Here is an 11905-nt window from a genome sequence, read left to right on the forward strand (position 1 = left end):
CTTTGGGACAGTCAGCCCTGTGTGCTGGGAGAGCTGGCTTTTCTCGAGTGGCATCAGCCACCTGCCCCCTTCCCAGAACACCTCGTCTACCAGGAGGGACAGCTATCACATCAGCCTAGACACCAGTGGGAAATGTAGCCCCGAACCCCCAAGATGTTCTGATACTTTCCTTAATGGAACGCCAGCCATCCCTAACATACACAGTGACCCCCTCCAGGGGGAGAAAGCGAGGGAGGCATCAAACATACAAGTATCTCCAGGGCAGGAAGGGCCTCCCTCAACAGAGCCTGGGAACAGCCCTCACCACATCTCCACGTGCCCAAATGTTACCTGTCAGAGAATTAGGAAAAGTGGCCCAGGTCTCAGACACATTTCACCACCATCAGCTGGAAAACCCTCATAATAAAGATACAAAACTATGAAGACCAAGATTGTGAATGCGCCCCCTAGAGGCGGGCAGTGGAAGGCCGGCCTGGGACCCAGGCCCCCCCACCATGAGCCCAGGCTCCTCAGAGACCCCAAGGGCATAGCCCCTTCCACTCACCTTGGTAAAGATTCCCCGTGCGGGTCCATCCCACTGAAGATTAGGATGCAAGGCAGGCCCTCCAACTCCAGGTAAGTCTGAGGTCTCCACTCTGCATCCTCAATTTTCTGCCACATCTGCAGATAATTAAGAAGACATAAAACCTAAGGCCCCTGACTTCCTAACTAGCCCAGCTCTAGGGGGACCATCATGGCCTCCTACTAATTTAAAGCCCTTACACTGCAACCTTCGGTAAAAGTTCTCTTTACTGCAAATAAGTAGGTCACCTGCTTCACCACAGTACTCCCAGCCATGCAGCACACTGCCCGGCGTGGATTAGCTGCTCATGAAACACCTAACTGACCGACTGATCTTTGGGAGACGGTACATATCCTAAATTGTGTCTAATGCTTTTGACTATGTTTCTCAATCATGGTGCTGTGCCTTTCATTCAGAGCTCCTACTCAATTATTGTTTCAATGTTCTTTCTAACCCTTTTGCATTTTCCATCACTCGTAGGTTTAGTGAGAAGCTGCCATGGGCCCGGCACTGTGCTATGTTTGGGGGGGCTGAGATCTCTGGGGCTGGTTCCTGCCCTCCATCACCTGGGGGGAAGAGCCAGATGTCAGACAGGGAACACCCAACTGACTCCAGGTTGGTGGGGAGGGCCCCAAGTGTGGGAGAGGGGCGGCCTCCTGAAAGAGGAAAAGACACTGAGTCCTTCAGGCTGACAGGCATTAGCTAAACAGAGGAGAAGAAACGCACAGCCGGAAAAAAGAAAAGTGTGCTACCGTCAAGAAGTTTCAAACGGCAAGTTGTGTGTTTTGGGGAAACATCAAGGGAGCAGCGTTCATAATTTGGTACCTCTGGGCTGAAAGGTGGAGGTAGGGATGTGGCAAGGGAGGTGGCTGGAGGGGTGGCGGGATGTGCAGAGGCCATCATGGACGGCAACGTGACGGCGTGTGTCACCACTCCGCCTCCGCCATCCCCTCGGTCACCTCGCCCGTCCTCTCCCTGACCACAGTGCCCACCTTCAGCTGCTTCACGAAGTGCTTCCCGACGGTGATGCCCGTGCTGGGGTTGCCCAGAATGATCTCAAAGTGCTGCTCCAGCGCCAGCCGCGCCCGCACGTGGGCCAGCCGCTCATAGGCCACGGCCGCCAGCGGCGAGCAGGGCACGCGCAGCAGGACCATGAGCCCGTGGCCACAGGGGCACTGCTTCGGGGAGTTGATGAGGTTCTGGGTGATCTCCAGCGTCTCCACCGACGTGTAGTTCTTCATCTGTGAGAGGCCGCTCACGGCCATCATGGCGGCAGCGTAGTGCTGCACGAGAACAAACGTCCTGATCACCGCGCTGTGCAGGCGGGGGAACCTGCAACAAACAGAGAGACCAGGATGTGACCTCGGGCCCTGCCAACCCCAGGGACATCCAGCGGGCTCGGTAGGACGAAGGTCTTCGCTCGGCAAACAGGTAACCCCCGTCATTTGCCATGTTTGGCATGGGCAACTCTCAGGTTACCAACAAGTCGTGCAGCCTTTCGAAGCTGAAATAGAAGCCTTCCTTAGAAGTCAAATCATAAGCTACTTTATCATTTCCAGCTTGGAAACAAAAGATTTGTCGTAGCTGTTGTTTCTCTGGCACATAGTGGCTGCACAATAAATATTTGTGCAATGAATGAACAGATAAATGAATACAATAAATGCCCAGTTAGTCGATCATCAGTTTAATTTATAGTTTCCCGAGGTAGGTAATTTGCCCCAGGTTCCCACTAGAAATAGGAGAACCACTAGTATACCACATACCCCAGATGTGGGGCACTGTCCTAAATGCACATCAGCGCACCCAATGTCAAGTACACTGACTTAACAGGAATGTAGCTAAATATGATTTAATTTGACAGAGAATTATAAATCAGAACACACCCAGTCAAGTCAGCAATCCCAGTTTTTCACTTGAGAAGCCGTGGTGACCACGTGTGTCTCCACACAAAGGTGGTGGCCCCTCCCATGACCACGGGCAGGGATGGGGCAGCTCTGACCCATGCGCCCGAGTCACACAGAGCACCTCGGTCACTGTGTTTCTCAGCAGGAATAGACAAATTGACACCTAGTTTCACATGACGCTCTTGAGTTTATTTTACTGGAACAAGTCCCCAGACTCAGTGCCTTTTGGAACAAAGATAATTTCTTGATCTACAAAGACAGGAGCCTTCCCATGGCCACGCCTCCCATGAGCTCTACAGGGCAGCCAGCTCGCCTTCCAAGGGCATCTATGACATCTCCTCCTATCCATCATTCTTCTCCTTTCTTCCTCCTTAGCACTTCAATGACTTTATGGGGTCTATAAACTGGCAAGTTAGCTTAGCAAGCTGCCATCACCAATGCTGTCTCAGGAAGGCATACCTGGTCTGCTGACTCAGTGGCCCAAGGACTGCTTTGCTCTGTCCCTGGTGCCCTGGCCAAGGAGTGCCCAGGAAGAAAGAAAGAGGGGAATATGGGGAATACAGTATCTCTCCTGCCCCAACTGTGGTGGCCCTTGTGACCTTCAGCAAGGTAAGAAGGGCAGGCCATTATTTCGGCAGAGCACACTCTTCTCCCCATCTTTGCCATGGTGGACAGTGTCTACACTCAACTCTGCTCAGAGGACAAGCGGAGGACTCGCCCAACGTCCACAGCTTACTCAGCACTCGACACATTTGCCGCAAGAGGGGAACTGAGAGCAGAGGGCAGAGCACAGCAAGGCCAGGTCTCGTGGGCGCCGTGTCAACTCTTAGGGGGCTTCTTCCCTCAGCACGTTTGCGAGAGCTCCGCGCCCAATCCGTGAGCTGGAGAAGGGGACTGATTAACCTCCATCAGAATCAAAGGGCTGAAAGGTATCAAAGGGATTTAGTTCCTCAAAGAGTGTGCTGGGGAGCACGTGTCCCATGAGAGACTGGAGACACTGAATACTCTTAACCATCTCCTTGAGATTTACAGCCTGTGTGGCACATGGAAAGCTATGAGAACTCTCATGGAAAAGAAATCTTTTTGTTAAACATAAAGTTTCTCAAAGACGTTTGACCATGGAACCCCTTTTGGCAAACAGCTATCAGTACCCAGCCGAAGCAGCATACTTTGGAACACAGTTTGAGAAGCGCATGTCTAATTTAATCCCTTTGTTGGCAAGGGAGAATAATGGCGTGCCATAAGGGGAGGTGGCAGAGTCAGCTTGACACTCACGATGAGTGGCAGAGCCCAGTCTTGTCTTGCATTAGACAGTCTGTAAAACTTGGCCTGGCTTTATAGCATACAGACTGTGTGATGTCGGGAATCCTCTGACCTCCCTGGGCCTCAGTTTTCTCACCTGTAAAATGGCAGCGTTAATATCTACCTCACAGGTGTGCTATGACAAGGTGAAAGCTGTCGAGTCAGACCAACTGCATTCACACCCCGGTCTGTCACTTGTGAAACGTGTGGCCTGGGAAAGTCATGGGGTCTCTCCAAACCTCACTTGATTTGCAAAATGGGGAGAATAATTAGCAACTGGTTCCAAGAGATGGTGAAAACGAAAGAATAAATAAGATCATGAAAGTAAGGCTCTTGGAACCGTGAACGCCACAAAATGAGCACTCGATACATGATGCGCAAAGTAAATAAAAAATGAAGCCAACCTGGGTTGTCACTATCGCTTCCTTTAGACCAGGGGTCGGCAAACTTCTGAGATGGAAGAGCCAATCCTGTCTCTCACAACAATTTAAAAATTATTCGAGAGCCATACAACAAATGAAATCACCATTATGTGAATAATATCCTTTAAAAATTTTATAAATGAAACTATGATAGTTTTATTTTCATTTTCAATTTTACTTCAGAGCCACATGTACGTACCCAAAGAGCCGCATGTGGCTCGCGAGCTGCGGTTTGCCGACCCTGCTTTAGACCTTTTTACGTACCTTACCTCCCATTTCGTTGCCCTCCCTTGAGTCTTAAACACGCAGTTCCACATTCCAGCATATTTCTACCCATTCTCATCTCTAAAATTTTCTGGCGCAACAGCATGAGAGAGAGATCACTGGCCCAAAAGGCAGGGCAAGAAATAAGCCAGGGTCCCTTTACTAGAGGAGCTGAGTCCCAGGAAGGGAGGGAGGTGGAGGGCTTCCTGGAATTTGCGGGCTGCACACACCTCAACTTGCACTTGACGACTGAGCGCTTTTAATAACTTCAAAGACAGACATGTACCTTTTTCCCAATGCTGTGACCATGGCCTCGAAGGAGCTGTCATATCTTAACAAGGGGAGGCTGTGTCCTGAAAGGGTGGACTCAATGAACTCTGACAGCCCAAAGTACTTCTTGTTCTCATGATATAAGTCCGCTCCCTAAAACAGAAGAGCACCGGTCACTCAAACGTCGCATTGTGGGGGATTGAGAGCGTCCCATGCTGGGCGCACAGACGACCTGGACAGGCCTCTTGATCTAAATTGTGTTGACTCTGCGGTCACTTGGATGACATTTGATTAATTTCTTTCCTCTTGCAGGCCCAGAGCACAGAGCACTCCAAACTAAAGGATGGTTCATTCCTGTCAGTCAAGACTTTCCCATTCATTTGACCCCATTGTGTTCCCCAAGGAGAAAACCAGCCTTATCTTTTTTTTTTAACATACAACTGTCTTTGTTAAAACTGCTTCTTTCCAACCATTTCAAGCTGGCTTTAGGAATAGGAAAATCAACTATCTTGCAATCAGCTACTATTAAAATCAACAGGAAAAAAAATGCATTTATCTAACCAATTTTACTCACATTGACATAAAATTCCTCCCAAACTAACATCAGAGCTTCTCACACTTCAGAGCACAGCCAAGTTGGGGGAGCTGTTAAAATTACAAACACATGAACTTCGCCCTCAAATAGCACAGAGGTCAAGTGTGGGGGCCCTGGAGCACACTGGATTGGGTCATATCCTGGTTCTACCCCTTTTCAGCCACATGGCTTTAGGCAGTGGTTCCGCCTCCATCTGCCTCATTTTCCCCATTTGTAGAATCTCTGATCCTAGCACCTCCCTCTTATATGAGTTCATAATGCTAACGCACTTAGGACAGTGCCAGCCCTGCTCACGGTTAGTACTCCATAAACAAGTGTTACTACTGCCACTCATTCTAAATTTCCTGGAGTGGAGCGAAGCATCGGTGTTTTTGTTTTTTGGTGTTTTTTTTTAATTTGGGAATTGGGGGAGGGGATCAGTGTTGGGGAATTGGGGAAGGGGCCAGCCAAGTTGTTGTTCTTCAATCTTAGGTGTGGAGGGCACCAGTCGCCATCTGGCTGCCTGTCAGCAGCTCATGGCCTCTAAGCTCAAGGTGCTGTGTTCAATCTTAGTTGCGGGTGGGCGTAGCCACCATCCCGTGAGGGAGTCTAACCAGCAGCCTTGTTGTAAAGAGTGCACGCTCTATCCACTGAACCATCTGGGCGGCGGCTCAGCTCAAGGTGCCAAGTTCAGTCTAAGCTGTAGGTAGGTAAACCCACCATCCCATGCAGGAGTCGAACCGGCAGCCTTGTTGTTAAGGGCACATGTTCTATCCACTGAGCCATCTAGGTGGCAGCTCAGCTCAAGGTGCTGAGTTTAGTCTTAGTTGCAGGCAGGCGTAGCCCACCATCGAACAGGTTGTCTTATTGTTAGGAGCACATGCCACCTGTTGGCAGCTCAACGGCAGCTCAGCTCAAGCGCAGCATCAGTGGCCCATGTGGGAATCGAACCAGCGGTCCTGTTGCTCAGAACTCGTGCTCTTAAGCTAACTCTTAACCAACTGAGCCACTTGGCCAGCCCAGAATTGGTGTTTTTAAAGGTTCTTCAGATGACTCTGAGGCACTCCAAAGAAGCCCAGACATTGATGTTTTCTAGTTATTTGTGTCATTAACTAGAATCCAGCCACCCAGAGTTTTCAAACCACAAGAACTGTTGTGATCTATTTTGATGAGAAAACGACAGGTGATGAATTAAACCCTCACCAGGTTTTGTAGGTGTGAGTTCAGTTTGAGGAAGGAGATTTTGAAACTTGCTACTTAAGGATGCAGGGATAGGAAAAACGGGAACAATTCTAAGGCTTTTAGACAAAACCTTTGCTGCTCCAAGATTGGGGAAGACCACTGATGTATTTCGGGAATGTTTCTAAAGACCAAGAAGGGTCAAGATCTAAGTCAAATTAAAGATCCAAAGAGCTGGGACCCACTTGGCCCCCATCTATGCTAGTTAATCAAGATCTGTACTAAACAGGATTCCTCCCGACTCCAAGGTCACAGCCACACCAGGCGCAGCAGCCCAGCGGCACTCACTCACATTATTGTAGGAGGCAGGCCAGTGGATCTCGTTGTAAGGGCTGATGAGGGTGTGCTGCGTCTGCAGCGCGTAAGGGAAGGAAGTCACGTGCAGCGTCACGATGTTGGGGGCCTCCTTCACCTCCCTGCAGTTGAGCAGTCTGTCCACCAGTCCCACAGATGGGTCACTTTGGGAATAGAGATTATGAACAGCACTACTGAGGGAAAACAAGGGGGAGAAGTCACAGTAAGTGGGGTGACTAACACTGATCTGTAATTTTACAAGGATCAAGCAGTTGAATACATTTATAACTAGTCCCCCACCCCCAACATTGCCAACACTCGAAGCTTATGGATCTGCCCATGACTAGGAAAGTAAAAGAAAGAAAACTGAAAGGACTGCACTGCAGGTGCCTGTCAGGGCCTCCCCTGATACTCGTAACTGATTAAAAACTCGTCTGGGGCTCAGCATTGATTGATTGATTGATGGTTGCCTACGGGATCCGTAGCCCATCTCTCCCCTTGAACAGACCTCACCCAGGAGAGTTCAGTGAGTGGCCTTTTCTCCCTTGGCCCAATCTCATTGTTGCCTGTGTCCTTAAATTCTTTTCTCTAAAGTCCTACTGACTTTGGAATGAACCAAAGAAGACATAAAACAGGAAATTCTATACTAAGCTTAAAAGTATAGGAACAAAACTGAAAGCACTTCGGACAAGGGGCCCGGGAGACAAGTACTGCTCAGCTTATCTCTACGGGACAATGGCCTCAGCATCCTCGGCTGCAAATCTAGGGGAATAAGAAAAATGAGTGCTTCACCTTTTTTGGGCGGCAGGTAGCTACTCTGAGAAACCTACCCCCAAAATAAATATTCACCAAAGGGCTTTTTATGTAATTCAGGATGTTTAAATTCCCCCAAGCCCATACATGGACCCTAGATGGTAAACCCTTTATCTAGGTCATCTTCAAGGCTCCGCCGGCCCTAAGCTTCTGCGTCTGTGCTAAATCAAAGCCTTCCTCCATGAGGTGACCCATGGCATCCTTCCCTCCTCGGCCACCTCAGTGGCAGTGTCTAAGTGCACACCTCCAAGGCCCGTCCCTCCTAAACGACTGGGAGTCCTGCCACACTCCACACTTGACACTGTCTGAGATTCATCTTGATTTATGGTCACTTGAATTGAGTAAGTGAAATCAACCCTGAAGCAGGGCAGCCCCAGCTTCGACCTGTGGTACCAGAGCCAACGGGGCCTCCATCAGCAAGGGGCATGGGCCGAGCTACTCCTGGCAGGGCCCCTTCCTGCACCAGCGTGACGCCCTACTACTCTGCTTCTAACACCCCACCCCAGCCCTACGACGCTGGGCGAGAGGCTCCATTTCTCTAGCCTTAGTTCCCATAATGGCTCCTCTCAGAGGATGCACTAGATGGTCCCCTGAGATAACGTCCACCTCCGAGGTTCTGAAATAGATCCGTGGCATCTGGTTACAGACGCCTAACCCCATGGCACTCATCTTTTTAAGGCCGTGCCCACAGTCCCAAGTATCACCCGCATACATTATGTCAAAGAAGGAACATGTCGACCCTGCCATGTGCCAAAGTCGCTCTAACCTCACAAGATCCCAGTGGGCGTGGTCATGGATTAGGACAAAGAGCGTGTGTGGATTCTGAAAGGAGTTTTGCAGAAAGGACTTAAATTTTTCCTGTGCCTCGGCATCTAGCTTCAGGACATACTGTTCCACCCTCTGCTTGGTCACGTGCTCCTTTTCCAAGCCGAGCTCCAGCAAGACGCCTGCAATACAGTAACAACACATCAGTAACTTTGTCATAAATGCTGTCACAGGTCTCGGTCACTCAGCAGACACCTGATGATCGATTGTCACTTACACTGCCGGCCTGTGCGAGGCCCCGAGGCTACAGGGATGCACAAGACATGGGTGAGTCGGGAGGTGGGCTCCTATGCAAATGCCTGTGGTCCAACCTTCAGGAGCTGGGCACAGTGACAGGCCTGCTGCCAGCTTGTGTGTGCACAGCAGCCCACCCAGGGGACACAGCTAATCCCAGGCATGGTGACTGCCATGAAGGGAAGGGAAGGTCCTACCCTCCACCCTCCACCCCGGGCAAAATCATCTCCCAGCCTGAATGTCCCCGAGCCATAGGCTATACCACTCTAGACTGAATCCTCTTTTAAGACACTGACTCTCTGCGTACTTTATATTTAATCCTCTTGAAAGCACAGGGAAAACATGGTAAGCTGGACATCAATGTATGGGTCGCTGACCTGAGTAGGACAGAGTGAAAATCCAAGTCTACCTGTAACGGATTAGAAAATCCTGGACAAGTCCCTACCTCTCAGCATCATGTTCATAATCTACAAAATGGGGGTGACAATTCTTGCCCTATCACTTTAGAAGCAAAGACTGGTGTTTAAATCCCAATCTGAATGTAAGTGGATGAAAGCATTCCCCATGCAGACATCCCAAAATGCCTCGTACCTGAATGCCAGACGTGGAACAGGGTCTGCTGGTAGGTCACTTCCGAGGGTGGAATGCAAATCAGAAAGTCCACCTTCTCGAAAGATCCCAAGTCCAGATTCTGGGTACTGGAATCCGCGATTGAGCACACGTGGGACAGGAGCTTCTGGGCCACGGCCAGCTGGAAGGGCCGGATGTGGTGGGGCTCCAGGCTGTAACCTGGAACCAGAGTCCCCGAAAAGGTGAGGTGCCCCCCAGAGTAGAATGCCACAATCCTGGACCTCTGCTCGGGAATCAAACAGTGGGCCCCCGTCTAGCACACAAGTGGCAGGGAAGGGAAAACACACCAGCATGTATGGAGTGCCTGCCTGGGCTGTGGACCATGATAGCTATCTCACACACCTGTCCTGATCTAATAACAAAAGGATTCGGAGAGCACAGAGGCAATGACCTCCTCTACCCGAAGGGGACAAGGACAGCACTCCAGGGAAGCTGACACTGACTTTGGAATTTGAAAGAGGCTGCAAGTTCTCTGGGAGACAAGATGTCACAGCTCTTCAGAAACTTGGTGTGAATAAAACATTTCAACAATGCGCTGATAGGCTGGAAATCAACACTGAGAAAATGCGCCATCATCAGGGTAAATGATCTTTATCACTAAGGACTAAAATTAAAATTAGATATTAGGTCTAATTTGACGCTGAGGAGAAGCCCTGCTTCTGAGTGTGCTTCTGACATTGCTTCCTTGTAGCCCCGGGGGTCCCCGGACACTGCCTCACCAGCTGGGACCCTGACCACCCTCTCACCACTCACTTGTGCATGTCGGGGCCCCGCCCACATCCAGGGACGCTGATTTGGTGACAGAGGAGGCAGTAAGTGAGGAAGAAATGTGGCCTTGATTTTCCTGATGAAATTTGTCCAGCAAAATGTCAATGTCGCCCTCTGCCCAAAACAGAGAGAATAACAGAAATGGGTTTTCCTTCTTGTGGAATGCAGCAACCATCTATGGAGCACCTACTATGGATGAGGCACTGTCCTGGGCCTGGGTAATGGAGGTAAAGGTGGCATGGTCCGTCCTGTGGAGAAGTCCACAGCCTACTAATGAAATTACACTGTGACCCAGTAAGTGCTAGGAGAAGAACAGGATGCTAACGTACAGAGGGACGGAGTCCAAACCCATCCTGGAGGGGGGGCTGGCAAAGGCTTCTGGGGGGAAATGGATGAGCCAGGCAAAAAAGGGAGAAGGGCGCGCACAGCACGGACCCCATGAAATGGAACACACTGCTCCAGTGAGGAGCTTCACGCAATTCAGAGGGGGAGGTAGGAGTGGTGGTGGACATGGCCTGAGGGGCAGAGGGAAGCAGGCACAAGGCCCTCCTGTGTCCCTAAGAAAGAGGAAACACAACGCCCCCACCTAGGACAGCCCACAGCCACTGCAGGAAGATGGCAGCCAGGCGAGACCACACCAGCCAAGGCTGCACATGCTGGTACACAGAAAGGAGGGGCCACCCTGCACCTCTAAATCGAGGCCAGCCTCAGCAGAGCACGGGGTGATGGGCCCCGAGATGACCTCCCCCTTTGTGTCTTTGTTTCTGTCTTATCCATTTATAAACTTGTACCTGTATCACTACTTGGACCAAGCCTACCTGGACAGAGGGTGCTAAAAAAGGCCCCCAAGGAGTCCACTTTCCCCGTAACCAGCTCATAGTTGACTTCTTTCTGGTACTCCGCTGGGGTGAGAAGGCTCTCGGAAAGAATCCGGGCTTGGTATTTTCCTGGAAAACAGACAACAACTTTACTGGGCCCCTCCACATAGAATTAGCACAGGAGCACCTGGGTGACAGGGTCTGTGCCTGTATCTCTTTCTCTCTCCATCCCCCAAGCCCAGCACCATGCCTGGCTGAGGGCAGGTACTCCTGTTGGTTAAATGAAGGAATGGCATATGCCATCCTGGCCCAGTGTAATAGGTAAGGTCATGAGAGGGAACAGCTGGAGAATTGGCTTTAGAACCTACCTCTCCCTGCTTACTTGCTGTGTAACCTGGGATCAGTGACTTAACCCTTCCAGGCCCAGTGTCCTCATACGAGGCTAACAGTAGTATCTACCTCACATTTATACACAAGACTGAAATGTTTACCCCAATGCCTGACACATAAGAGGGGCTCCAGGGTTATTACTGGATATACTACCCAATCAATACAAAAAACACAGAATGAGTTTAGAATCAAAGAATGCTAAAAGGTAACTTGGGAAATTGCACAGCAACAACATGAGTTTTTTAAAGCAGATTTCAAAAGATACAAAAATTTCAGGTTTAAATTGTGTAACACCTGTGGTATCATTTTTTTAAACTGGCCAAAAAATATGAGTGTACCGATTGGCCAAAAATGATCTGACATTTACAAGTTGACCCATGAAGATCCATGAGTATTATGCAAAAGTGTCAAGAATGATGTTTTAAAATCTTTAATAACCCTAAGTAGAGAAATCTCTGATCCATGACTCTTTAATTGAGAAAACGCTAGATTTAAGAATTTCTATGTGGGGCCAGCTGAATAGCGCATTGGTTAGGAGATGGCTTGGGATGCCAGATCTGAGCAGCAGGGCCCTGGTTCAGATCCCACATGGGCCA

General features: G+C 49.8%; 1 protein-coding gene across 2 annotated transcripts in view; it reads right to left on the reverse strand.

The window, feature by feature from the left end:
• GREB1 (growth regulating estrogen receptor binding 1) overlaps window positions 1–11905 on the reverse strand; it is a 61737-nt gene that overhangs the window by 18734 nt on the left and 31098 nt on the right. Inside the window, exons 11-18 of one of the 2 annotated variants that reach the window (XM_019649996.1) lie at window positions 10920–11048; window positions 10087–10215; window positions 9295–9492; window positions 8411–8591; window positions 6830–7022; window positions 4741–4877; window positions 1555–1894; window positions 545–660 (exon numbers count right to left, since the gene is read on the reverse strand). In XM_019649996.1, coding sequence (XP_019505541.1) covers window positions 545–660; window positions 1555–1894; window positions 4741–4877; window positions 6830–7022; window positions 8411–8591; window positions 9295–9492; window positions 10087–10215; window positions 10920–11048 — 1423 coding nt within the window. Of the gene's footprint in view, window positions 1–544; window positions 661–1554; window positions 1895–4740; window positions 4878–6829; window positions 7026–8410; window positions 8592–9294; window positions 9493–10086; window positions 10216–10919; window positions 11049–11905 lie in introns of both variants that reach the window. The other variant, XM_019649995.1, reaches the window with a different exon arrangement.

The sequence above is a fragment of the Hipposideros armiger genome, unplaced genomic scaffold (genome assembly GCF_001890085.2).
Source record: "Hipposideros armiger isolate ML-2016 unplaced genomic scaffold, ASM189008v1 scaffold_137, whole genome shotgun sequence".
Lineage (NCBI taxonomy): Eukaryota > Metazoa > Chordata > Mammalia > Chiroptera > Hipposideridae > Hipposideros > Hipposideros armiger.